The 27526-nt window shown below is 42.2% G+C and overlaps 1 protein-coding gene and 1 long non-coding RNA gene across 4 annotated transcripts in view; one reads left to right on the forward strand and one right to left on the reverse strand.

Moving 5' to 3' along the window:
* The window catches only part of LOC108495508, an 11335-nt gene extending 6436 nt beyond the window's left edge, over positions 1-4899 (reverse strand). Inside the window, exon 1 of one of the 2 annotated variants that reach the window (XR_001874148.1) lies at positions 4640-4899. This is a non-coding gene — a long non-coding RNA (uncharacterized LOC108495508). The other variant, XR_001874147.1, reaches the window with a different exon arrangement.
* Positions 4900-5240: 341 nt separating this feature from the next.
* LOC108495506 (zinc finger SWIM domain-containing protein 6-like) overlaps positions 5241-27526 on the forward strand; it is a 99628-nt gene continuing 77342 nt past the window's right edge. For both annotated transcript variants that reach the window (XM_017811265.1, XM_017811267.1), the window contains exon 1: positions 5241-5751. In XM_017811265.1, coding sequence (XP_017666754.1) covers positions 5241-5751 — 511 coding nt within the window. The remainder of the gene's footprint in view (positions 5752-27526) is intronic.

Genomic DNA, 27526 nt, shown 5'->3' on the forward strand with positions numbered 1-27526 from the left:
ACAAACCTACGTTCTGAGGACCTCACTCCCACTGTCCAAGCTTGCTTGGCCCCGGCAGATGAACCTCAGGATTAAAGGGTGTCTCACCTAAAAAATCCACTGCGCAGGCTCGAAGGGTTAATGACCTTTCCCAAATCTTCACTCGCGAAGACTGGCCATTATTATTATTATTTTAGTGTGGTTTCCTCAAGTAATTTTTTTTCTTTCTTAAAGCTTCAGCTCTAAGAACTCTCTAGCCTCCCTTCCCGGAGGGTCTCTTTGACCCCCTACCCTCTGAGAGTTTAAAAATATTTTATGCAGTGCATGACCCAGACTTTTGTTCAGCTTCAATGCAGGAAAGTTTCATCTTTTCAGATAAGATTTAACCACTGGGGTGGCTTGTGCTGGCTAGCATTATGTTGTCTGCCATAATTTTTCTACATTTAGACCACGGTGTGCTTCCTACAAAGACAACTGTGCAGCTGTATGCGATCTTCCTTTTAAATCAAACTGGTAGAATACTCAAGCTTTTGCTTTACTGAAATGACCACAAACGACTGCAAGTGGTCTAATACTTTAGATTATCAGGAAGGAATTTCACTGAGTCGTAACCAAGGGTGTTTTCCCATGCAGCTCATAGAATAGCCTTTGATTTCATGCAGGAAGTTAACCAAGTTAAGGCTACTGTTTTGCAGCCATTCTTTCTCCTCTGGGTAGCTCTGGGAGACAAACTTCCCAAAAAAGCAAAGTAGAAACAGGAAAGGAATGCTCAGCTTGGCAAGGCTTTCTACAAGAACATCCACTGAAAGAAAACTAACTAGCAATTAAAATACATTTTGAGTATGGCTTAAACACATTTGACTTTCTTCCCTGAAGTTAACACATCTTCCCACTTGCTTTCAGAAAGCTGAGGGAACTCAAGGAGCAAAACTGGTTGGACAAAAGAACTTAAGCCTCAGAAAAGAATCTGCAAGCTGTTCAGGTGCTATGCCCATACAGCCAGAGCCCATGGAGAAGTATACTTGGTGCCTGTGGCAGAATTATAAGAGCAAAGATGCCATTACCTCTTGGTGTGCTCCTTAGCCCAGAAACAAAAGAACCAGCATCCTGTATATCTATTAATATTTAAAGACTGAATGGGAAGTAGCTATTCCTGATGAGTGGTAGACGGATGAAAGAGGTGGATCTATGAGCTTTTCCACCTATTTTTCTCTGGGATTTCTTTAGCGAATTTAAGATTTCTGCCCAGATCTGAAGAGGAAAGACTAAGTTGAGATAACTGACATAGGCTAATTCTACTTATTGTGGATGATTTGTTGTCATTCCTCTTACTCTTCTTATTTCTTGGTTTTTTCTGTAAAACTTCTTTACTATGACGAGAAGAATTCTTCCAGTGGCATTAGTGTTATTTTTATTGCAGCAGGTCTTGTAAAGAACTGCCACTACCCAATTTAGCAAAGTATTTTTACTGACTTGCTAGATGCTTGTTTAAAAAAGAAATAGTGGTAGAATTGAGAAGAAAAATTGCTTTGAGAGGTGAACAATCATTAATCATGTATGGGATGAAAACTAAATGTAACTTTCCTCTCCTCTCATACACATGTAATCATGAAGTTCTTCTTTTCTACCTCCTTTGTATTCCATTTCTCTGCTCTCAGAAATACTGAGATCAATACCGTATTAATAGCAGGAGCATTACAACTGCATCTCTGGCCTGCAGCAGCATACAGGCTCCCTAACACCTCCAAAATTTCATTGGAGTTTAGTCTATAAATCCAGTAGAACACTTGTAAAACACAGAAAGAAGACAGTTAATATTCCAGCAAGGTATCTATGAATTTATCAAACTGGCACCTCAACAGTGTTTTGTTAAGTCCATAGATAGAAGCACAAGCATCACTTTAAACTCACTCCGTACCCAGAAGGTAGCTTTCATGATCCAAAAGAAAAACACAAACTTGTAGCATATATATAAAAAATAAACTATGCAGAACATAGTTCTGGCACTGCCTGCAGTTTAAACTCCTTAGTTAAAAAATATCAGCCGTTTTCTTATTATGAGCAACCAGCACCAGAAGATCTTAAAAAAAAAAAAAAAGCTCCATACCTAAATGTAAATAAATCTCTACCGATGAAATTTCAAATCAGTGCTACTGTCTAGGAGCTTAAAAGCATACAAAAAAAAAAAAAAAAAAAGCCAGTACTTGCATATTCTAAACCACCTTCAGGATTCTGCCGATTCTTTCTTTAAAAATCTAAGTCAGCAAGTCTGATACGGTTCATTCATTTTCTCATCCATTTTTAATGGAAAATGCAGTTACGGCAAAGCTCTTCAATCCCTTGATCAGAAAATAAGCGATTGTTCCAGTCTGGGGGGGTTGGTGGGAACAAAAGGCGACGACAAGTTCGGAGCTAAATCGATGTTGTTTGCACCTCTTAAATGTTATGCCTGGCACGCTCTACGTTCCTTCGCCTCATTCTCTGACGGTGCCGCCTCCCGCGGAGGGCGGGTGCGCTGCATCACGGAAAATGTAGTCTGTCTGGGAAAACCAGCCTGCCGGAGGGCAGCCACTCCAATTACGGCTTCTGCAGGGCATGGCATGCGAGCAAGTGCGGCTCGCCGGGAAAGTAAGTGTTGTTTTCAACCGCGAGTCGCCAAACAATGCCACTTAAAATCACAGAATCATAGAATCAGCCGGGTTGGAAGGGACCTCCGAGATCATCAAGTCCAACCCTTGATCCACTACTGCTGCGGTTGCTAGACCATGGCACTAAGTGCCACATCCAGTCTCTTTTTAAAAATCTCCAGGGACGAAGAATCCACCTGGGCAGCCCATTCCAATGTCTGACCACCCTCTCTGTAAAAAAGTTCTTTCTAATATCTAATCTAAACCTCCCCTGGCACAACTTGAGACCATGACCTCTTGTCTTGCTAACAGTTGCCTGGGAAAAGAGACAAACCCCCACCTGGCTACAACCTCCTTTCACATAGTTGTAGAGAGTGAGGAGGTCTCCCCTGAGCCTCCTCTTCTCCAGGCTGAACAGCCCCAACTCCCTCAGCCTCTTCTCATAGGACTTGTGCTCCAGTCCCTTCACCAGCCTTGTTGCCCTTCTCTGTACGTGCTCCAGCACCTCAATATCCTTCCTGAACTGAGGGGCCCAGAACTGGACACAGTACTCAAGGTGTGGCCTCACCAGCACTGAGTACAGGGCAAGAATCACTTCCCTGGTCCTGCTGGCCACACTGTTCCTGACAGGCCAGGATGCTATTGGCCTTCTTGGCCACCTGGGCACACTGCTGGCTCATGTTCAGCTTCCTGTCAATCCAAACTCCCAGCTCCCTCTCTGCCTGGCTGCTCTCCAGCCACTCTGTCCCCAGCCTGTAGTGCTGCAGGGGGTTGTTGTGGCCAAAGTGCAGGACCCGGCACTTGTTGAACCTCATCCTGTTGGAATTGGACCATCTCTCCAGCTTGTCCAGGTCCCTCTGCAGAGCCCTCCTGCCTTCCAGCAGATCAACACTCCGCCCCAGCTTAGTGTCATCTGCAAATTTGCTGATGATGGACTCAATCCCCTCATCTAAATCATCAATAAAGATATTAAACAGAACTGGGCCCAACACTGATCCCTGGGGGACACCACTAGTGACCGGCTGCCAACTGGATGCAGCACCGTTCACCACCACTCTCTGGGCCCGGCCCTCCAGCCAGTTCCTAACCCAGCACAGAGTGCCCCTGTCCAAGCCGTGGGCTGCCAGCTTTTCCAGGAGAATGCTGTGGGAGACGGTGTCAAAGGCCTTGCTGAAGTCCAGACAGACCACATCCACAGCCTTCCCCTCATCCACCAGGCGGGTCACCCGCTCATAAAAGGAGATCAGGTTGGTCAGACAGGACCTGCCCTTCCTAAACCCATGTTGGCTGAGTCTGATCCCTTGTCCATCCTAAAAAATAAGTTCCAAAATATTTAATTAATAGAAAATATTTGGTTTTAACTTTGGTCAATAAAAATAAAAAAACCCCTTGATTGCTCTACAATGACGCATCAAAGCCTCTCGGTAAATCCCACTGACGAGATAAAATTTCAAAATAGTAAAAATACTTATTTTTAAAATGTAATTACTAAAACAAAAATGCTTTTTGCTCCACAGTAACACGAACACCAAAGAGCCCCTCTGTGCAAGGAAAGGCGGTGTGGGCTGTGTTTGCTACTCCCGATCCTTGCCGTGAGGCACTTCCATGCGGTGTTCCAGGAGCCGCGGAGGCGGGAGCGGCGCTCTGTGCTGCGGAAAGCGGCGGCGCCAGCGGGATCCCGAGAGACCCTCAGTATATCTATATATACACAATATATTTTTCAGGAAGGACACTAAATTTGAGGCTCCGGCACACAGCCACGAATGGCGCAGTTCTTTAAGGATCGCTGAGAAACACCCCGGCCGTCCGGTCTGTCGCCACATCCTCACGACCCACCTGGGCAGACGCAGTGCCTTCATCGCAATCCAACTGACTGACAGCGAGTCCGCACAGCCCAGCCTTCACCCTGGGGCTCCCGGGGCGCTCCCAGGCCGGGACATCCGCAGAGCCAACCGGGAGCTGGCACCGGGACAACGGCGCTTACCGTATTACCTATAATCGAGGGAAAACAAAAACCTCACTCCCCGACACACCTTGGAGTTCGCCTCACTGAGGAACGTCAAGGACTTGTTATAGGCACGCGCCGGGGCTCCTGCCACAGAAGGGGCTTCGTCCGTCCCGCCCCTGAGGCAGGAGCCAGGTCTTTTCCGTCCTCGCTCCGCCCCAGCCGTTACCGTATTTCCCGTCCGCAAGGCGCGGCTCCCCCCACCCTTCCGGCTTTCCCGGCAGAGGTGACCGGGTTCACGCCGCGGCGGCGGGCCCCGCCCCCGCATTCCATTCCCTATATGGCAGTGGAGAGGGGGCGCCGCAGGCCACGCCCCCCTTTTCCCACCACTCGCGCGAGGGCGCGCTCGGGCTTGCGCGCGTGACATCAGCGGGAGAATGAGCTAGGAATGAGGGGGGTGGGAGCACCGCCTCCTCCCCCCCCGCCGGGGCCGTTCTATTTACGTTTGTGAGCTAATTTGCATAATGTCACGCCCGCAGCACCGCCCCCCGGGCCCCGAGGCCCCGCCTCCTTCACCATATTAGGGCAGAGAGGGGCGTGTCTCCGGCGGCTCGCGGGAGCTCGCCGCCTTCTTGGAGCCGTTTATACGGTACAGCCACTTCCGCTGTCGGCTTAGAAGGGGCGCGATCATGGCGGAGCGTGGTCAGCTCCCCCACCCTGCCAAGCGCCTCTGCTGCAGACCCGGCTATGGCTCGGGCTGCAGGCCGGGGCAGCGGGCGGGCGGCGCTGGGCCCGGCGGCGGCGCGCTCTGCGCCGGATCCTCTTCCGCAGCCGCCGCCGCCGCCCTGGGGCTGCTGCCGCTCGGCAAGACCCAGAGCCCCGAGTCCCTGCTGGACATCGCGGCTCGCAAGGTGGCGGAGAAGTGGCCCTTCCAGCGGGTGGAGGAGCGGTTCGAACGGATCCCGGAGCCAGTGCAGCGCAGGATCGTGTACTGGTCCTTCCCCCGCAGCGAGAGGGAGATCTGCATGTACTCCTCCTTCAACACCGGCGCCGAGGATCCCGCCGCCGGCCCCGGCGGCGCCGCCGCGCCCGGCGGAACCGCGGACGCCACCGCCGCTGCCGCCGACGAGAACCGGCTGCCCTTCCGCAGGGGCATCGCTCTGCTCGACGGCGGCTGCGTCGATAACGTCCTGCAAGTCGGTGAGTCACCGGCCGGCAGGGAGGGCACCGGCGGCCCCCCCCGGGGTCGCAGGTCTCCCTCTGCGCGTCACCCGCCCGCCGTCCGTCCCTCCCTCCCTCCCTGCGCCGGCAGCTCCCCGCCCGCGGCCCGGCCCATGCAGCCCTTCACTCCCTGGCTATACTGCAGGCCCGGCAACTTCCTCCGCCGGTCTCCTCCCTCTCGCGCCCGGGACGCGCAGTGACTCCCTGGCTCCGTGACACGGACTCGGTCTCTGCCTGCCCCCTTTAACTCGCAGCCTCGCACCTCGCCGTGCCCGCTTCCGGCTCATGTAATCCCGTTTGGCTCTGGCCCCCTCCCAGCACCCACCCGCGATAATCCGGGTCACCGCTTTACCCCGAGCCACAATAGCGAGGAGATGCTGCTCCCCCATCCAAGGGGGGGGACCGCCGGTGGAAATGAATCAGCAGAAGGACGGCCGGCGGGGGAAGGAGGGGAGTGTGGGTTGCGTCGTCGTCCAAAATAAAGACATAAAAGCGTTGCAAGACCCTGGCACCGGGAGTGCGGGGGGGATCCTGGAACAAAGGCATTTCTAGGGCATCGGCGGCGAGCCGGAGGGAGGGGGCGCGATCCACGCCGCCAAGGGTGGTGGGGCTGGGGTGGGAGCTTTGGGATGAGCCGCTTCGTGACAAAGAGACGGGGGGGGGAGAAGCGCAGCTCTTCCTCCTCCTGGAACAATGTCCCCTTCTTCTTCCTCCCCCCCAGCCCAGCCGCCTGCCGCTGCTCTTCACCCGCTGCGGGCGCCCCTGGTTAACTCCTCCCTGCCAGTGTTTAAAGGGCTGCAGAGGTGGGTACCCCCCCCCGCACTTTTTGAGGGCTATCTGCCGGGGGCGGCTGACCTTCCATTCAGGAAATGGAAGGGAGCCGCCCCCGGCAGACAGTCCCCTCCGCCGGTGGGTGATGCTCTTTGTGCGCCCCGGCCACTTTGTTCTCATTTTGATGTTGTTTATTTGCGTCTTTTTTTGTTTTCCTCCCAGTTTTCTGTCGCTTCCCCTCCTCCTTCTCTGGAAAGGGAAAGACAGACAAAAGAAGTTGCTGCTCGCCTTTTGTTGACGGCGGCGGCTCGGTGTGTGTATGTGTGGGGCGCCGGAATCCCTCCCTTCATCCTCCCCCAAAACCTCGGTCCTGCCAGCTGCGGGCTTGACTTGGCAGGCACCTTGCAAACGTGCCATCAGTTTTTTTGTCGAAGGGAAGACGTGTCCCTGCTCCTAGGCTCAGTGCCCCTCCCTTCTGCCTAGGGGGACTTGTTTTTTTAAAATCTAATTAACTTTGTTATAAGTTTCATCTTTTGGCTTTCTCTTTCCAAAGGTCTGAGGTGCATCTGTGGTTCCTCAGGACTGGCAAAACCAGAAGTAGGGCTTTTTTGGTTTGGTTGGCAGTGCTGAGGTTTTTTTTTTTCTCTTGCTTGCACTTGATTCTGTTAGCAAGCGATGAGGAATGACAGGAGTGCACATAGAAAGGGTTTCTTGGCTGATTGCATTTAAGCCAGGAATTCACTGTGAAAATAAAACCAAGGGGCAATAAATAAGAGATGCAGTCTTCTCTTGGAGACAGACACCCAGCGTGGGCTTTGCTTTGCTTGCTTTCGGCAGTGGAATAGGCCTCAGTGAGTAGTTGTGAAAGAAAAAAAGTAACTTTTCATATGTCTTCCAAGGGGGGGGCATTGAGTAATGCTGGCAAGGGTCAATGTGAAGAAACAAAATATGCATAAATACAACTGAGGTGTTGACTGCTTCTTCTTACATGCATTCCAGACAAATGCTATACCTACTGCTGCAAATACATTTGCTTTGTTGTATTCCCCCCCCCAAGTGAGATTCCTTTGAAAGTCTGCTCGAAAATAGTAGTAGAAACTGGTGATATGAAAGATGTCAGTTGTTTTGACAGAGGCCTTTGACGAGGGAGCTGTGGAGGACTTGGGTAGGCTGGGTCTTGCTGTAGGAAAGTTCTTGTGTAATTTGGGTAGGTAGCTGTATCATTAAGGCCAAGTCTTGCTGACAGGATATTCCTTGTGAAGCAGAAAGGTGCAACTGTTAAAGGCAATTCAAACAGAGTAAGTTATATTGGTAGAGAATGGAATTGTTTCCATGTAATATGGCTGAATATGTAGCATTGATGGCAACTCAACATTGAGTTTATGTAAGTGCATCTTTACTGATCATATAAATGTTAACTTATGTTCTTTGCAGTATGAGTAATGGAAACTCTGTAAATGTTTACTATTGTACTATAGAAAAGTGCAGTTACTGGACAAAGTATATTTTATTACATAATTTTAAGAGCATTGTTTGTAACCTGAAGTATTATTATAAACAGGGAATGTAAGATTTGTTTTCTGAGAGATGCATGAATGGTAGTTAAATGGAACCATTTGCTTCTGAATTTTACGTTTTAAATTTTCCAGTGTAGCCCTGAATAAACATTCTGACAATTTTATCATGGTAACTCATTTCAAGCAGGAGGATTTCAAAAACCTTGTGTCCAAGCTTTGCTAAAAATCTTCATGTGATCCTTCATGCTCCCCAACTTAGTCTCATGTTTTGTAACGAAAATCTGAAGTAAAAAGATGATGTCATATTAGTGATACACACAGTGTTCTTGGTAATCAGGCAGTAAAGTTGTCTGCTAGCCTATTTTGAAGTTGAGTGATATTGTCGTAGCGTAATAATTAGCCTCGCCTAATTTTGAAAGATTTTTCACCAAAGAAGTTGGCTTCAGAATTCCATTTTCATCTAATTTGTTGATGTATTTCTAACTTTTTGATATGCTTCGATTGGACATGAGGGATTTTCTTTTTTAGTTTATTTATGTAAAAAAAAATAGAGAATGCAGGATCCTAAAGCAAACCTTCCCAGCTGCATGAAACAGCTCTTCTATCTTGCGTGTTTTAAATTTATTTCAAACCAAGTATTTTTAGTAAAAATTACAGTCTAAGCAATGAAGCACTTTGTGAGTAAATACAACAATCTGGAAGGAAAATTAGAAATTGACTGTTTCATTTGGCCAAATTTTTTAAGATTCCAGGAGCAAGCAGACAGTTTTGGATGGTGAAGTGTATATTTGGGTTCTGAGGTTAGTCTTGAATTAGTATACAGTACTGTATTGTCGTCACAGCTGTGGCTGTCAAGGTTAGAAAGAGGTGTGATCCCTCAATAGCACAGCTGACCTGGCGAGAGCCCTTAATGCAGCTATTCTAGGAGAAGAAAAAAACCTTTGTGCCTCTGCTGGTATGACTCTTGCTTGGGGAAAGACAGACTGCCTTGGTTGTAGTGCTGTAGAGCTCAGCTCCTCTGCTGTAGCTGCATCTGCATTATAGGAGCACTTGAAGTGGGTTTTTTGGTGGTTTTTTGTTGGTTTGTTTTTTTGTTGTTTTTTTTTTTTTTTGTGTGTGTGTGTTTGTTTGAGGTTTTTTTGGGTGGGTTTTTTTGTTGGGGTTTTTTTTTGGATATGTCATACAAGTATTCCTACAGGATCCCTGCCTCTCTGTAATTTGAAGTCGGTTTGTTTTTGTTGCATAGACCCTGCTTGTGCATACAGGCCTTTCTTAAAGGCGTTACAGCCTTTCCATGGTAGCATGTGGCTTTGTAAACTCCGTAGTCATGCCTCTTAGGTATGAATGGCAAGGGAGTGAGTTGGAGGGAAGGGACTCTTAGGGAAGGAGAATAATATGAAGAATTCATTGACTGGCACTTAGAACAGCTCCAGAATATAATGTTAATACTATGAGCTAGAAAACTGCCTTGTCTGTGGAAGGGGGTTCAGCCAAAGAACATCATCAGTGTGGAGCTGCAGGTCATTTTTTTGAAACATCTTCAGTGATATGTGATTCGGTGACGTAACCAAAATACTCTTTAGAGAAAAAGAAAATAAAATTTCTTCGTTGTAAACTAGTGGTTAAAGGTCTGTGAATGTTTCTTTTGTTGGTTCTTAAGTGAAGTTAAAGGCTTGAGACTTTTTTTTTCCGGATTCTCTTTTAATGAGAAGTATTCATCTTCTGACTCAGAGGTGCTTTTATCATCTGTTATTACAGATGATTATTTCTCTCCTTTTCCCTTTTTAAAAAGTATTTTTAAATATGAACTGAAAGATGGTGATTACTTTCAAAACCAGGAGAAGTAATTTTTTCACCATGAAGAAGAGAATGCTTTAGAAGACCATGTTGGTAGCTGCTGCATGTAATTCTGGTGGAATGTGTATTGTAGTTAGCAAATTTCAGATCCTTTCAATGGATGATGATTCGAGTTAAGTTTTGGTTCTTCCTAGCCATCTTTACTAAAAAACCCACAAAACCTTTGAAATTGTGGAGCAAGTAAAACAAAGGTGATTTCTCTTCTTTCTGGGCTAAGTTGTATGAATGCCAGTGATATAACATAAAACACCTTCCTATTGATAAAACTATAGCAAGTATTTTATGAGCAAAGCTAGCACAAATGTTATATTGTGCTGTGAGTTGAAATGTGCATTGTAGCAGACAAGATGATCTTCACTGATGCATGCAATATATATGTAATTGCTGATGAAACCTGTGGAAAAGATGGCTTTAGTAAAAAGATTTAATGATAGTAATACTGAGTTGCGTGACAAAACTAAGGCTGTCATTAGTGGGAATGCAAGCACTGTGTTTTGTGTTAACTTTTTATGACCTGTGATACCAAATTGTTCTGGTAAGTGTAGTTACCATTTTCCAAGGGGAAAAGGTTGTGTTAAACTCTACCTGTTTGAAGAAGAGAATTTTATTTGCTGACATGCTGAAAGAACAATCATAGTTTCTTCCACCATCAGCCTAAGTTGGAGTTTGGTTAGGAATGTATGAGTAAAACAAGTAATCCAAAGTTTGTGAATACGCTATTGTGGTACAGGCATAAACAAATGATGTCTGACTTTTTGGTGGACTTTTTTTGACTTAGTTCCAAGACTACTAGAGTCTTGCAAAAATGTCTTCATTGATTCCAGTTTCAGTTTGCTTTAAGAAATAAGTACCAATATTTCCACGTTCCAGAAGAGAAATAAGTAAGCTCGCTTTTAAATATTTCTTCCTGAAAGGGAGACGTCTAATGCGTTCCAGTTTCCATGTTAGATTTGGAATGTGATGCATTAATTGGGGAATGCGCAAGCTATTTTCAGTGTGTGCTCTGATGTACTATCCTTGACCTTGAATAATTTCTTTGAAAACCCAAAAAAAAAAAAAGTAGGGGAAAAGAAGTGAAAAATCTGTCTTCTAAGACCGGATCACTGAAGATGGGAAAACTTTGTAAATCAGCTCCTGCCTTTTATTCAGTCATTCTAAAAATATCTAATCTGGATCTGAAGAGAATATAAGCCTTTTTGAGTGATTTCAAGATCTGAAAATAAAACCTTATACTAATTGTGAATTATGGGATAAATGTAATAGGACAGCATCAATACTGCTCTAGAATTCATTTAATTTAAGGAAAAAAATTATTTGCAAATCACTTCCCATCATAATTTTAAAAGCAAGGAATCTTCCTTTATACAGAAATTTTATATTTGGTTGATGTAATAAAATTTTTCATTGTCTTAGGTCCCCTTAATTTCAAGGCTTTCCTCACTTTCAAGAAAACAATTTTCATTTTCCAAGTTTGCATTCTGTTTTAGAAAGTAATTCCGTCTTCTATATGATCAGATGTTTTGGTGTGTAGCAATGCTTGAATTTGAGTCAGTTGTCATGCCAGCAAACTGATGCCTGTGTGTGCTTTCTCACTCTCCCTGTACTCTAAGTTTCAGAGATGAACAATTAATTAAAAGCAAAATCTGTGTGTGAGGGTAGGCTGGAGCTCTTAAAAAGTTAGCATATGTCAAACTGTTTTCTTTAAAAATCAGTAGCTAGTTGCTGCATTTTCCTGTATCACTGGTTTTTTTTTAAAACCTTTTAAAATTGAACCATTACTTAAGAATGTGGTAAAGTTCTAATTTAAAAAATACAACCTACTCCAAATGAAATGAAGTATACTGTCACATACAGCAATTTTTACTGGTGAAGGGTAAAGTATATTAGATGGCACGCTCTAAGATGTGTCTACATGGGTTTAACTTAAATGTTACCTGCTGTCTACGTAATCTAATTATGTCAAGATACAGCATGATGTTTCTTAGTAGTGTAACAAAATATGAGTGCAAAGTCACCGTAGTATAGGAAAGCAGCTGACATCCCTTAACTCACTTTTTCTTTAGCTGGTTTTCTTTGGGGATTAGGTAGGAGAATTTACTGCATCTTTAAGAAAAAAAAAAAAGACAAGGAAGAAAGGACCATGCTATTTTAACTGACAAAAGCTGTCCTAATTATGAAGATGCTGTCTGTGACATGAACTAATTTGAAATCTTAAAAAGCTTTCATGTGCAGCAAGGGTACAGATTTAATGCGAATTCTGATTGCCTGGAATGCAGTCAGCCTGACAGCACGTGAATACTCAGTACTCTCCAACAACTGCACTTGTTCTGGGAGATCTGTCTCCTTGAACTTCCAGTTTTTCCTCTCCGTTTAACATCTAAGACTAGCTACGTAAAAAGCTTCTTTTAGCTGGGTGTGTGTGCAGCCCTTGACATGGCGTCATAACCTTCTGTGACCTGGATCACTAGAGATGTTGGCTGGTACTGTATACTGGTTTGCATTCTCCTTACAGCTACATGACAGTTACCATGATTTATGTGATGCCCTTGCGGCGCACTACCCTAACGGAGTAGCAATATGAATCCAGTCTGTGTTGCTTTGGCCCTGCTATGGAAGACCAGAAAGTCTGGAGAACTAGAGATGTAAGTCACAATCTTACAATAGTTGTTTTCTGACTTAATTCTGCAAATGTACAAACAGACTGGAGGAGTGTAGCCTTCTAATTGTAGATAATTCCTTCGTGATTGAGTCAGAACTGATAAAAGGCCTGCTGTACAAGTGGGATGAGGATACAAAAGACTTTTTCTAATGTGACACCATTCACTATAGACTGAAGAGTCTCCTAATGCGGAATTTTTACCAACACTTTATTAAACCCTTCTGAAAAATCAAAACAAATTGTCAAAGAGGGGAGACCCGAGCAGTGTTTAAAATGTATTTTAAAGTAATTGTGATATGCACCATCACATGCTTCATAAAGGAGAGTTCCCTTTTTTGTTTGTGGGGGGTTTTATTATTATTTCTTTATTTTTTATTATTTTTTTTTACTCTAACCCTCTCTTCCTCTTTGCAAGTGAATGCATTTGACAGTCTTGAAATACCTGGAAATTTTGCTGTGGAAAAGCATGGGCAATGGCTGAGAAGGTCTGATGTTAATTGGAAGGATGCAGTAAAACCTGTCAGTAAGTTTAAATTCACACTAGTAGAGCTAGCTGAACAGATAAATAAGAAGCTCATTTACTTAATTAATGTGCTAAAAATTCAGATGATCTACCTTTATCCTGCTTTATTTACCAATCTGCCTGTTTACGTAAGTCATCTTTTATTGTTAATTGGTGTCAGACCTTTAATATGTTATGGCATTGTTGGAAAAATAACTGGGCAAAAAAGGCATAAGAAGAAGAAATTTCACAGATTTGTGTGTTAATATTTATGTATTAATTAATATTATTTAAATATTATAATTAATATTTATTAATATTTATTGTGTCTTTTTTACATTTTTCTTATTTTACAGAAGTTAATTGCATTCAAGTGATTGTTTTAAGAGCTGGGAAGATCAGCTGTTGCATAGCTGTATGACTTCTAAGAAATGAGACACTTTATTGAACATGTGCCAAATTTAACTGGTTACTGACAGCTGGTAGTAATCCAGTGACAGAGCAGGAACTATGCAGGAGTTGTGCAGCTGACTACAGTGTTTAATTTATGCTCACTAATAAAACAAAAAACATTTGACCGTCGAGGAACTTAAGATTGCATAAAGTTTTATAAAGTGTGAGACAAATGTACAGTCTGTAAGAGCAGAGGATCAGGTTTGCATGCATTCTAATTATATAAGTTTTTTTAAACTTGTATTAAAAGCAAGATGTTGGGTTAAAGGCTTTAGCACTGACTCTCAGATTTGTTTCCTTATGCTTAAAGTTCAACTCTTTCCTGTTCTAAACTAGTGACCTGTCTGCATAGCAGTGTTCCATTATGTGTGCAAGGCATAGGGGCAGCACAAATTCTCTTCCACGGTTCAGCTTCTAACTTACCCTAACTTAGCCACTTATGTGCCACTGTGGCTATGAAAGGATGGCAGATAAAATCAGTATTAAGAATTCATTACCAAATGCACCTACATTTGGTAATAATCTTCTTGGGATATTCTGGAAAATGTAAGCAAATCAGTGGAGTGGAGAACCATGCAGTAAGCTATTGGTTGCTTCCACAGCAGTTGCATCAGACTTTGCTTCTCCTGTTTGTGGCGCACAGTGCTTTGGGAGGGTGGAAAGTAGGCTTAGTAAAACACTTGTTCGCATATTTACAAAGCTGGCCTCAGTGACCACATTAAACATGGCTTGTGCTGCTTCCAGACAATTCTGTGGAGTCCGCTAATTTTAAAAGTTCAAGAACGGGGAAAAATCAATAGTGTAAATGAACTGTTTAATATATTAGATAAAGAAAAAGTCCGGAATGCTTTTATTCTGAAGCACTGTGTTATGACCAATGACAGCTGGGACAATTGGCTCTGCTGCTGCTGCTGTACATGCAAAATGAGTCTCAGTTCTTCCATTGATTTAGACTGTAAACCGAAACCTTGCAAACTGACTACAGTTAGTGTCTTGGGGATAAAATATCCAGTCCATTATATTCTGTTTCTGGATTTAGTGTAGCTATATTACACAGAAGCCTGAAACTTCAATTTCACTTCCTCTAGAGTAGGGTGATGAGGGTGATGTAAAATGCACAGCTGTTTAACTTTCTCTTATTGCAAGCTGTGATATGTGAGAACACCATCATGCAGCTTTCCTGGTCAAATATGAATGCATAGAGGTGACTTCAGCTCAACATGCTGATGCATGAATGGTAGGCGGTGACTAGGAATGAATGGGTTGTGATGTAACAGGTGCTATGACAGTCTGATGGGATAAGGAAGCTGAGAATAACTTGATCAGTCCTACATACAAATTTTAGAGACAGCATGCCACTTAGCTTTACTGAGAGTTTTCAGTGATCAGTCTTTACATTGTCATGTATCCTGGCAATACTTTACAGACTTGATTTTTAGGTAATTATGCAGATGATAAATATAAGTGGCTGTTTGATGACAGGAGTGAAGAAGTGGTTAGTAATAAATAAGAGTTTGTCTTACCTAATAATATGTGCTTAAAGAGAAGAAAGGTGGTGAAATGCTGAGTTAGATGCTTTGTAGATGAGAGGCTAGGAAGAGAAGTGGAGAAGTGATGATACCTGAGATAAGGTAGAAGTCAGAGACCTCAGAGGATACCCGATGCACTTAAGGAGTTCTCTCTATAGGATCAACCTTCAATGGGTGTTAACATAGGCATAGAAGCTGATAGATTCTTTCCTACAAAATGAAACACAGTTTTCAAAAGGGAAAGGAGGTAAACAAACTATAACTTAGCTGTTCTGTAGCTTTTGAAATAGTAAAATATGGTTTAAGTTTTGAAGTGTGTGTTCTCTCTTTTCAACTTTATGTTCCAATTTCAATTTTATAAATAAGATGTATCTGATGTACAAAGCTAAGCTCTGATTTTTCAGATAGCACTGACTTTCTGTGTATTTGAAGGGTGTTTGTCAATTTTACTTTATTAGAAGCAGAAACTATTTCTGTTGAGTAATGGTGGAGGCTTGACTATTACAGTGGTAGAACAAAAAGTAGGAAGTAGGAAGGGGAAAGAGGAAGAGAACTGTTGTAATTGCTACGGTGGTGATCAGAAGGACTGGAGAAGTTTTCCTGTGGATAAGAAGAGGCCATGTGGAAGACAAATCTGACATTAGTAGGGATATAAGATAAATAGTAAAGTTTGAAAACATAGGACAGATGTGGGTGTTGTAATCAGAGCAGCTAAGAGATCTGAAATTTTGTTGTGTTTAAAAGGAAGGACTTGTATATGGTCAGCGTGACAAGGAAGGGTGCTGATGTGATCAGAAAAGTGAATATTCCCAGCACATAGAGTAAGCTTAAAGGAGTAAGATGTCAGTAAGATCAAAGCTGCTATTTCCTGATACTCAAAGTGTGAAATGATAGCTAATGAAACATGTGAGTGGATGAATGGAAAGAGATCTGAATCATGGGCATAAGCTTCAGTGAATCATGCCTGTTATGAGATCCATCTTCCCCTCCCTCCTTGAATAACAAAAAGAAGTTTAGAAGTAGAGGTAAGTGTTGAGAAACTGCTGCTGAAAGGAGGAAGCAGAGGAAGATGACTGAACAATGAGACACTAAGCTGTGATTTTTAGGAAGTAAAAGGAGAACCACAAAAACTAGTAAAGGTCTAAAGTTCTGGGAGGGGAATCAACATTTTATAGAAGTGCTGAAAGGTACAGGAACCTGAATCCAGAAAACATCTCCACTGAGGACCATGGTGAAAGCCCTCCCACTGAGATGCACTGCGCTGGAACCAGCAGAGGCCCAATGGCAGAACCACATTCCAGGCAAAAGGGCCTTGGTGTATCAATGACTTTGCTGTGGGAGCGAGGTGGTGATGTAAGACAAGGTGGTGGTGTGATATCACACAAGCATCTCAGGCAAAAGTTAACGGGTGAATGAGGTGGGAGAACCAGCAGCATAAGAGTGCAAAAAGTTTGTATATTAGCCTGGCATGCATGTAGCTTGTTTGGTGGGAATGGGGTTGTCTGTAGTTGTGTTTTGGTCCAGGAGCTTGGGAGGTATAGCATGTCATTCAGCCTTGGTGAGGAAATAAATGTCATGAGCCTGGGAATGGAGGGGTGGGATGTAAGTGAATATGCCAAAGTCAATCTGCTTGTATTGCAGCTGATGCTGGTTTGAAGTGCCAGAAGCAGAATGGGAAGGCTGTGTCTGTAGGGCTGACTGGAGGTGAAACTGCTGTGGACGTGGCCTGCAATTTAATCTGCATTTAGTAGCTGGGTACAAGTAATGTACCAGCATGTTCAGTGCAAGTTGGAGGGACCTTTGATGGGCTCATCCCTGGCAGAGCTCACTGCCCTCTCACCCTGCTCTCTGCACTGAGCAGCTCCACTTCCACAGGCAGAAGCACTGCTGGACCTTTGGTTGGTTGGCTTTGGCAAAAATGGATATATTTGCAAGCAGGGGGCTGTTGCAAGATTTGTGGGCAATACGTGCTGTAGGTGTCTAACAGTAGTGCCTCAGTGTGGTGGTTGCAGCTCGCTGGCCCTTATGTGGGCACACTGGTGTGGCAACACAGGACCTCCACTAACTTGAGCAGTGTATGTGAGCTCTTCAGAGGCTCTTGTACCAGTCTACAAAACCTGGGTTGTGTCCTAAAGGTGGTATGCTAAACAAGGGCTGAAATCAATTAGTCTGTGGTCTTTGTAAATACGGGTTTAAAGCTCAAATACAGATCTGCTGTTTGTCTTCTTTCTAAGGCTGGCAACCTTAGGTTGCCTGACAAAGACTGTAAATGAACAAGGCCTTAAATTCTGAGAGCAGTTATGACTATATTTCCAGCTGCAATTTAGCAAGAGTTATCATTCTTGTCCCCGCCCTATTCTGGGGAGTGGCCATATTCCTGGTTTGCCAACCTTGCAGCCCTAAGGAAGTTGCTGATGTGGAAGCACAGTGTGACTGAGCACGAGAGTTCTTCTCCAAAAGCTCGTTCCAGCAGATTTTGCTACCTCTTGTCACTCAGTGAACTCCTCCAAGGATGGACTACAAAACAGGCCTATCAAAATAATTGTTTTACATTGTGAAATACTTGTCATGAATATGGTAAATGAAAGAACTGACTTATTTGCTGTGCCTTGGCTCATTTACTGCTCTGTTCCTCACTGTGTAACTTACAACAGCAAATGCACGTTGCTGTGCTTATAAACTTGTATTTTGCAAAGGTTTTCTGTGATTGGCATTTGCACATTTCACCCATGGTGATGATCGCTGTGTGTTATCCACCCTGAAGTTACGTAATTGCTTTAGGCTGGCTTATATTCAGGCTGCTGTCAAAGGAATGCTGCAGTTTTCCTCAAGCTTGCAGCTTGTGCCAAGGCTTGTGGAGCTGTGTGGTGAGCCAGAGAACTGGCCCGCTTATGAATTCAGATCTTGCTGGGTGAGTTTCACCTGGTTTATTGGCCAAGAAAATGCTACTGTTGATGCAAGGGAGAGGAGATTGCAAGAGGGGGCACTGAGAAATGCAGGGCTCCTTTTTGTATCGGTCACACTCAGACTAGCCTAAAATAACCTAACTGCTGCCTGGGGAGAGGAGATGGCTGCTGTGCTTGGGAATTCACCTGTGGCAAAAGGCAGCCTGTTTGTTTCAGAGACATCAGCACAGGCCTTTCCCTAGCCTAGACTGTGTGTTGGCCTATGTGAGTGAGCTGTTTTCCACATCGCTTCATCAACAGTGGGGTTTTTTTGTGTGTGTTACAAAACCTTGGCCAAGTCATGAGTACCCCTCCCATACTCCACCAGTGGTTAAAAGAAAGAGAGACAAATGTTTACTTTGAGTACAAGAAAGAAGAAAGAAATACCTAACCATTTAGTCCATTTGTGCACATTCATATCTGTCAATATTTGCATAGCTGATGCAAAAGGTAGTTTTTGCCTTCAGAGTTCGTACATTTCCTCTTGAGGCAGTGCTGAACTTCAGCATACTTATGACTTTCAAAGTAGTTTTTCTCCTTACTATGCAGTTGTTTGGTGACCTACTAGTGTGTTCAGTTTTTATTTTCATCATAGCTATTGACTTCAGTTGCTAAAGTAAGCGTTCACAGCTTTTTGCATGACTAGACCTAATGAGCCAACATAGCTAAGAGTGAGGTGAATTCTCTTCTTTCCTTCTTGAATTTTGATCTGTTGCCACTTAAGAGTCTCACTGGAGGCTGCAGGGTTGTGGTAGTGTAACAGAGACTTTAGTTGTCAGACATGGTCTTTTTTACTGGTAGCATTACTTGAAAAAGAAATGATGGAGCATGACTTTCTTTCAAGAAGATTTTGAGCTGGGTTTGTAGGATGGGCTAGTGTGGGGGGGAAAAACTTACTACTTTTAAACTCAGTATTTTTGTATGAACATCACCGAGAATCTAAAATAGCTTTGTGATGTTCTGGCATCATTACTGCTTCTCCAACTACAACAGCAATTGAGCAAAATGTTGGTGCTTTTGTACAGCTTCTGTAGTGTGGAAGCTAAATGACAGCTACTTTGGTAAGTGAGGTGTATTTACTGAAATGATCTGTTTTCAGGACTGAAAGCCAATGTGTGATCTATTTCAGATGAACCTAACTAATACAGAACTTAGTTTGCACATAACTGGTGGAGTTATGAAAGCCTTGTTGCACGCTTCACAGTGCAGATGAGGCCATTTTTAGGGTAGAAACAGCTTCCCTTTACCATAAAGAGAGATTTCATGGAACTTCATGTGCCTGTCTGGGAGAGGGTGTTTGGCTTTCTCAACTGCTTGTGCTGGGGGAGGTCAAAGCTTAGTACTGCTTACTTTCCACAGCAGCCTGCTTCAGTGAGGAAGTATTCATCTGGGTTGCTCACATCCTAGAGCCCTTCTACAGCTCTGCCTAGACAATTGTGGCTGTCAGAACTGTTAAAGCATTCATGAGCAAGACACCAGGTCCTGCAGTTGTACATAGCTTAAGCAGGGTACTTTACCTCTCTGGGTTGTCTCCTGCTGGAAGGAGAAGACATACATGACCTGCATGACCTCTAACTGCTAAAAGTGTCTAGATCCTTCCAGACCTCTGCAGGTGGTATTTACTCTACATGTTTATCCAGGATCCTAAATTAAATATTTTTTATTTGAGGAAAGTGAAGTTTATGTAGTCTGGAATCTTTCCTGCTCTATAGCAACACTGCTAAGAGTCTTTTAAAATTGATGTCTGCTTGTTTTAGGCTGATCACAGGTGTTTAATGTGATACTTTGCAAGCTGACTGTGACTTCTGCAAGCCAGGCTTGTTAAAGAAATGCCAGCTTGAACTCTTGTCTACTTAGGAGAATGGAAAGCAGTCAGGTGTATCACTCGTTCAGTTTTTATACAAATTAGTATGGTTTCATGGGTGTCTTGTTTTTGATCTCTCCACCTCTACCTCTACTTCTGCCTTGCTCTTTTGGAGATAAATACAATCAGGGGAAACTGACTGTTCAGCACAGGGTTTTGAACTACACACAGTGCTGTTGCTCACATGAAGTTAACAAATAGGAAGAAGAACAATCCCCATGGGTGATGCAAGAGGTTCTTTAAACAGACTCAAATAAAACAAAAGTGTTCAATTTTGAAGCTTGGGTAAGTTACATTTAGCTAAGAAGCACAATCCCAGGAAGGTTGGAGGCTTATGGGGCCTGGGTGAGGGAAGAGGAGAAGAGCAATGCTTGTAGACTTCCTTTATCTTCATTAAATTCTTAAGTTATTTCATCTACTATGGGTGGATAGGTATTCTTCAGTTTCTATATTTGCACAAATCAAAGATTGCAATTCATGTCATTCTAGAAAAAGTACTTTATGTCAAATTTTTTTTGTAACTACGTTTTGTCTTTAATGCGGGGAAAACTATTTTTGCCTTTATTTATTGGACAGTCAAAAGAGGGTTAAAACCCTGGGATTTTTATGCATTGCAGTTGTGTGAGCATCCACAAATCTACCAAGTGTAAAACTTATTTGGATTAATGTTTTTTAATGGAACAGACAGCTCAGACTGGATGTTTAATCACAACTCTGGGGTTGAGTGAAAAACAGTCTACCACCAAAATCCAGAAGGATGCACCTAGTTCTTTGTATACACTTTTGCTCACAAGTTCAGAATTTTGTGGAACTGGTTCAGGAAGCCTGACTTGCACTTGCCATCCTTGCTAAAGCCCTCTGGAAGCATTATGTAAATACCCTCACAGCCGCTGGAGGTGAGAATGTTGCCTGTGGGTGCATGGCCAGAAGCTGCTGGTTGTCAACTGCTCCCTGTAATTTCCTCTCTTTGGACTTTTATCTTTTACATTCCTGATAGACAGCTGACTGCTTTCCACCAGAGGCTAAAGTCCTGTGGTTTACTTTCCAGTCACTGTTGGGAGACTGTCCACAGGGCAATTTCCTTGGAGCAATGAATGTGCCACCAGCTGTGCCTCTGCATAGTTTTTTTTGCTGCAGTAGGTGTGAAGTTATACAAGGTTGTTTGACCTAGCAGAGAAGTTTAAGACTACTCTTGGATTTTAAATTTGAAGATATGAGGAAAAATTCATACTAGGTTCAGATTACTACCACTTCTAAAATTGTGTGGTTTTATCTGCTTAGGTGCTGTTGGAATTCAGGCTAGAGTTGCTGTTGGTTTATGCTGTGCAGATGGTAGGTTTAGTTCATCTAGTAGTCTCCTTAAGTGTATCTATCTTTAACCATAAAACTGTGTGCAAACTCGGACTTGGGACTCCTGAAATTATTTTTAGCACACAATTACTTCTAAATGTATCCAAGAAGAACTTAGTGTGTACAGTGATTTGATAAGCTTCCATCGAGTTGAATCTGTCACAGTCAGGATGCAAGTACTGGATCTGTTCTAGCATATAATACTTTGGCAGAAACAACAGGCACAAAATTAATTAGTCTGAGGCTCTAAGAGGTGTACTTTAGTAGTCTCTTCCCAAGAATAGTGCAGCACCAGATAATAAAAGAAAATAGATGATTTGTGCATAATGATTGAAACCTTGGCTATTGAGAGGCCTTAGAACATTGGTCATTTGAATCACATGTATGAAACTCGCTTTTAGATAGGAGTGTCACTATTCTTGACTTAGACCATTATGAACACTTAGTAAATTAAGATATTAAAAGCAGAGCGTCAGTTTTGGAATCACTGGCATCCCGAAAAGAAGGGAAAATGTATATTGAATGATGAATTATGGTGAATATACAGGTTCACACTGTGCTTCTCACTGAGCTTCATGATGGTTTAATTAATTTCTGTCTTCCTCCCCCCTCCCATGTAGTAGTGATGAGAAGGCAGTTTATTATAAAGAGACAGCTGAAACTTAAACCACCTATTTGTAAGCAGAATGTGACATTGGCCTCCATAGATGTAATGGTTGTGAACCTTTTGAAATCCTTCAGTTCTTAATTGGCAAAAATTTGAAATGCGTTCCAGATGACTGCAAGCTTTTTCATCTTTTTGCATTCTGGTTAGTCAGAATACAATACAAAAAATTTGGTGCATCCTTATAAACCTGCTTTAATTTGGTACATACAGAGGGTGATCTGAACACAAAGGAGAAACCTCTGCTGAAGGCTGGAGTAGCTTCACTCAACCTGGTCAGTTAACAAAAAATGTATTTCCTCAGAAGAGCAGGTAGGGTATGCGTGCTGTATCTTGGTCATCATTTGAAGTTAATACCTGAAATAATATATCAAACTGGGGACTGTGCTGTAATTGGCAGGTTATTTTAGAGGGGAAAAAACATAGCAGGTGAAAGGAATCTGTGACTTTTAACAATTTCACTGAAAATTATTAAGTTCTTGAGCACGCCTGAAAGGTGGAATAACTTTTTCTTCTGTTGACAACATTCAGAGTTAACATATATCTATCCTGTTAGATTTACATTGGCCCACCTAGTCCACTTAAAGCAGGAAAAAGACCTCTGAGAAAACCTTCATTAACCCTGTGTGCTGATGATGACTCTGCTGCTCCTCTCATTTCACAAGTAGCGGTTAGTAGGGAGACCGCCTGTTTTTGACATTCTGAAGTTAATTACATTTATCGTGCTCTTTACACAGGCTAATTTTGAAGGCTTATAAAAATAGGTGTGTGGGGGAAGGGGGGCGAAAAAATTGTCCAGAATATATAAAAATACTTATATGTTTTGGAGACTTTTGTCCATTGTAAACATAGAAACTACTTGCCAGCTTTTGTTTTCTGCCAGTGATAATAGGTTTTCCATACATCCACAATATTTATTGTATAAACAGCCAACAAAAGCTCAGGCTTTCAGGGGTAAGGTGAGCTGGCCTCTAGGTAGAACAAAGACCTTTGGTAGGGTAGGTGAGACCTTTTTTTTTCCTCCTGGAACACCAATGTAAAGGCAGCTGACAGCATGAGTGCAAATCGGAAACATATCTGGAAACTTAATTGCAAGGATTGCAAGGAAACTGAAGTGCAAGGATTTATTTTTGTCTTACTGTCTTTAGCAATGTTCATATTTAGCAAGAACAACTATGCTTTTTGGTTTGTGGGAAAAAAAAAGGTAATGCACAGAGAATAATTCTGTTAGAGGAACAGATGTGCTTGCACAAGTGGTGCGATTTGTCTTGTGGTGAGGAATGACGGAGTTGCTGGGATTAAACTAGATTAAATAAATATATGAACCCTCTAGGTCCTGGAGCTTTTGGGTTTTCCTGAATTCAGCATTATGTGGAAGTGTTATGGAAATAATAATTCAAAATAAGTGACTCCTGATGTTTGTAAACTGGTATCTGATGTGCTTGCTTTTGTAATGCTCCTTCCATAGCCATGACATTGCTTACTTTGCATGGGTGTTATTACTTAGAAAACCCTAAAGGAATGCTACTCACCTCCTCCACAGTTTTTCTGTGTGCCTAAACCATTACCACAAAGTCTTGACCTAGCTCTGAGACTACTTTAGCTCGAGTGTTCAGTGTATTCTGCCAATTAACCCTCTAATTTGGCAGCAGTGCTTGGAGAGAATTTTCTTCAGGAGAAATGCACATTCTGCTTTGAAGGGATGCCGCTACTAACATGTGTGACTGGGTTGGGGGAGAGCTGTGCTGGCAGAAATCAAATAAAGTTCTCCAGGCACAAAGAAGAGGAACTTCAGTGCAACAGCATGGTAACAAGAAGGCAGCCCAACTGCACTGTACAGGATAAATGACATATAGAAAGTAATATCTACCACAAATGGAAGAAGACAGTGTTGCACAATTCATCTGGTTTGTTTGCTGAGAGTAAATTGCTTTGCCTTGGAGAGCAAAACAAAAAAAAGTTTTTATTACAACCTTCAAAAATTCTTGAAGAGCAAAATAGAAAAGTTTTTATCACAACAGTCATAATTGGCAACTAGATGTCTTTGTCCTTCAGTTTATGAACAGTTATGACTCTAACAGTCTAAAACAATAAGAGAAACTACTTTCTTTTGTAATTTGAAGAATACTACTACTTTTAAAATGTGTGCTATTGAATGCTCTGGGAGGCTTCCTGGAGAAAACTTATTCTAATTAATGAAGTTATTACACTATATTAGTTGAGGGACATTTTTTCTTGTTCAGTTTTGTGCCAGTCATAAAGTCTTAAAACCGCTGAGGTTCTAAGTTCCATGTCTTGTGTATAAAAGGCATTGAGCTTAATTACAGCAGAGTTGAGTGTTTAGGCTGCTATTACAGAGGATAGGATGCAGTGTGTTCACTGAACGATAAAAACAATAGAAAACAATTTAAAATTTGTTACAGCAACCTTTGTTCTAAGCTTCTTACACTTATTTTTAAATCACTCTGATTTTCAATTATTCAACTATACTGACTGTAAAGAGCAAAAGATTGTCAGAATTTAGGATCCTTTCCTTAAAGAGCATAATAATGTATTTTTGAAAACTGCTTAGAGCAATTCACTGACATGTACGGGGTTATAAAAACACAGCATGCTCAACACTAAATGATCTAGTGATTTGTACTATTCAGAATGTTCTTCTGTATTAATGAGAAGGTTGAGCTGATTCTTGGCATAGAAAGATAATAGATGGCCATCACTGTTTGCCCCACCAACCCAAAATCACCTATCTCTATTGTATACTTAACATTGTTTTGTTTCCTTTTTTTTTTTTAATCTTGCTTGGGGCAAGTTCTGTCAGCTATTTAAGGCACCTTTTGCATTATGTGGAGCAGCATTCCTGGAGCTCACGAAATCATTTTGGGTTCTGTTTGGCTAGATATTGGTATCATTAGGTTCCCTTTCCTGCTCTTCTGGCTCCCTCCCCAAATTTTTGGTTTGTACTCTGTTCTTCATCTGCTGCAAATGAAGTGGAATGAAGTTTCTTGCCCATGACCCTCATTGCTCTAGTTTTTCTTATCTCATGTAATTTGAAAGCTTCACTGGGTTTTTCTTTAGTTTGATACTTAGATTAGTTCTTTTTCTTATTGTGTTTATTATGGGTTGGTTTTGAAACTCTGTGTAGAAGGTCTTAAACCTTTTTCAATGGGGCATCTGCTGTTCTTGAAATGTAGTTCTTCCTGTGAAGAGCTGTATGCAGTAAGGGTTCTTAAAAGTTTTAGTTTACTTTTCCTTTGCAGTTTGATTGTCTCTGTAGAAACAGGGGGCTTAGTTGAACTACACTGAGTCTGTACAGTATGTCACTGGACATTCCTGCTGATAACATAGCTTTGGCTGCATCTGCAGTTGAAGAACATGAAATCTTGCAGTGCTGATGAGCCTTAAATTGAGTTTGCAAGAATTACATGTGCTGTAAGGCATAGACTACTAATGTGGAACACGCTGAAAGCTGATTAAGTGATTGCAGAGCTTAAATCTAATTTTCAGCAAAATCAGAAATGGTTGAAGTCAGATTTCTAGGGTATTTTATACCTAAGTCTTTGCATAAGTGTATAGCACAGCAGCAGTTATACAGCTAATAGCTTTGTGCATGTTTGTATTTGTTGGCACTAAAATGTCTTTTAAAATTAAACACAACAAAAACAGGTTCTCACTGGTTTCTTTCAAGAAATTACTGCTCCATGAAGAATAAGATGCGTAAACAAAACAACACCCCTTTTGAGCTTTTCAGATCTTTCCGCAGCCATTAACCACTTTTGTGTTTGTAGGCAGTTGAATTTAAGCTTTAGAATTTTTGGAAAGTTATGAATATATCTTAACCCTATTGCCTTCTTGGGTTATGTGGTGGTGGTAGTGTGGCTGGTTTTGTTTTGGTTTGGGTTTTTTAAGTGATTAGCTGAGAATTAAAACTCTTTAGTTTTTAGGCAGAGTTAATCCTGGGAGAAAACTAGTTCTGTTTCTGGGATTTTGACCTCTCAGTCAAGACTGAAGAATATTGACTGGCATGCTTATGAAACTGATAGGACAATAAATGCAAGCTCTTTAGGGATTTTTTCTGACTCCTTCCCAAGATTTCTGTCTAGTTTAAACCCATGGCCTGGCATATTGGCAGGGAAGTCACTATGATAGTAAAAAAATGCTTCCTTATGTTCAGGAGGAGCCTCCTGATTTTACTTTGGCTTGACACTGGGCATCACTGAGAAGAGTGTGGTTCAATCTTTATGCTCTCTCTTTAGGTATTTGTACCTAAATTGAGGTTCCCCTGAGCCTTCTCTTCTCCAGGCTGAACAGTCTCAGCACTCTCAGCCTTTTTTCCTATGTGAGGTGCTCCAGTCCCCACATCACCTTTGTGGTCCTTTGCCGGACTCTCTTCAGTATGTCCATGTCTGTCTTTTAATGGGGAGCCCAGCTCTGGACACAGCACTTCAGATGTGGCCTCAGCCATGCTGAGCAGAGGGGGAGGATCAAATGCACTGACCAGCTGGCAACACACTTCCTCCTGCAGCCCCGGATGCTACTAGCTGCCTTTGCTTCAACTAACAATTAAGAGAGCATTTTAACTTTTTCTGGTTTCAGACTACCCTTAAACCCAGACAGTAGTGAAATAAAAACACTTAAAAAGCAATCACAACTCCTCATTTGTCCTGCTTGTGTAATTGGAACAGTTTCCTTCGCAACTTTAAGAAGGGTTAGTTTTCAAGCTTGCATTTGTAACACCAGCTTTGACATCAATCTGTTAGTGGATGGGGATTGGAGTTGTTGCTGCTTTCATTTGTGAGAAGCTACAGCATTAATTAATGAATTGTATATTCTTTTGTTACATATCGCTTGCTAACTACTAGTTGTAGCTGTTTCTATTAGTTGCTTGGATTTATGCTTAATAGAACTTGGTTGCTTTGGTTGTCACTGACAAGACTCTTCAGGAATGAGGGTACTCATGTAAAGTTTACCTGGATTGCCTCTTTTCTCCACTTTTCTGTTTCCCTGAAGTTCTTGAATAGAGCAAAGCATGGGTAAAGAGGAATTGAGGATATCTCATGGAGAAATTTTGGTTATTATATCTTCTCTTTAGCATAAAATAAGAAACCCCCAAACTGTTGCAGTATGGGGAATTGTAATAAAAGCTGTACTCTTATTAGAAGAAGAAAGTTCTGTAGTGATTTAACCTTCCAGCTTCATTACTAGCCTCAGTTGAAATGGAAACAGTGGTGTGGGTGGAGAAAGCTATCTCAGGATCTGTTCCTTCTCCTTTCTTTCCTGTCATCATCTTCTGTCCACCAACAAATGTCAAGATAGCTTAACTATTCCAGAACATAAATATAGGTTATGATGAATCTCCTACAACTAGATATTACTTAAACCCAAAAATTATAGCTGCCAAATACATATGAGTGGCTACTTTCTGGACAAACAGTGAAAAATGTTTTAATGTAGAACAGAGAATGCTGTGTAAGTGAAGTAGTTTTCAAGCCAATGATTATTTGTCCTTAATAAGAATTGTATTTTTGCAGGTGCAGTTTATCATAACTAGAGAAAGTGAAAAGCAAGGAAAACAGCTGCAAAATTACATTTAAGAAGTGAAATTATTTAATGTTTCTCTTTTTTTAACAGCAAATCTTTTCT

Source organism: Lepidothrix coronata, unplaced genomic scaffold (assembly GCF_001604755.1).
Source record: "Lepidothrix coronata isolate B3197 unplaced genomic scaffold, Lepidothrix_coronata-1.0 Scaffold31, whole genome shotgun sequence".
Lineage (NCBI taxonomy): Eukaryota > Metazoa > Chordata > Aves > Passeriformes > Pipridae > Lepidothrix > Lepidothrix coronata.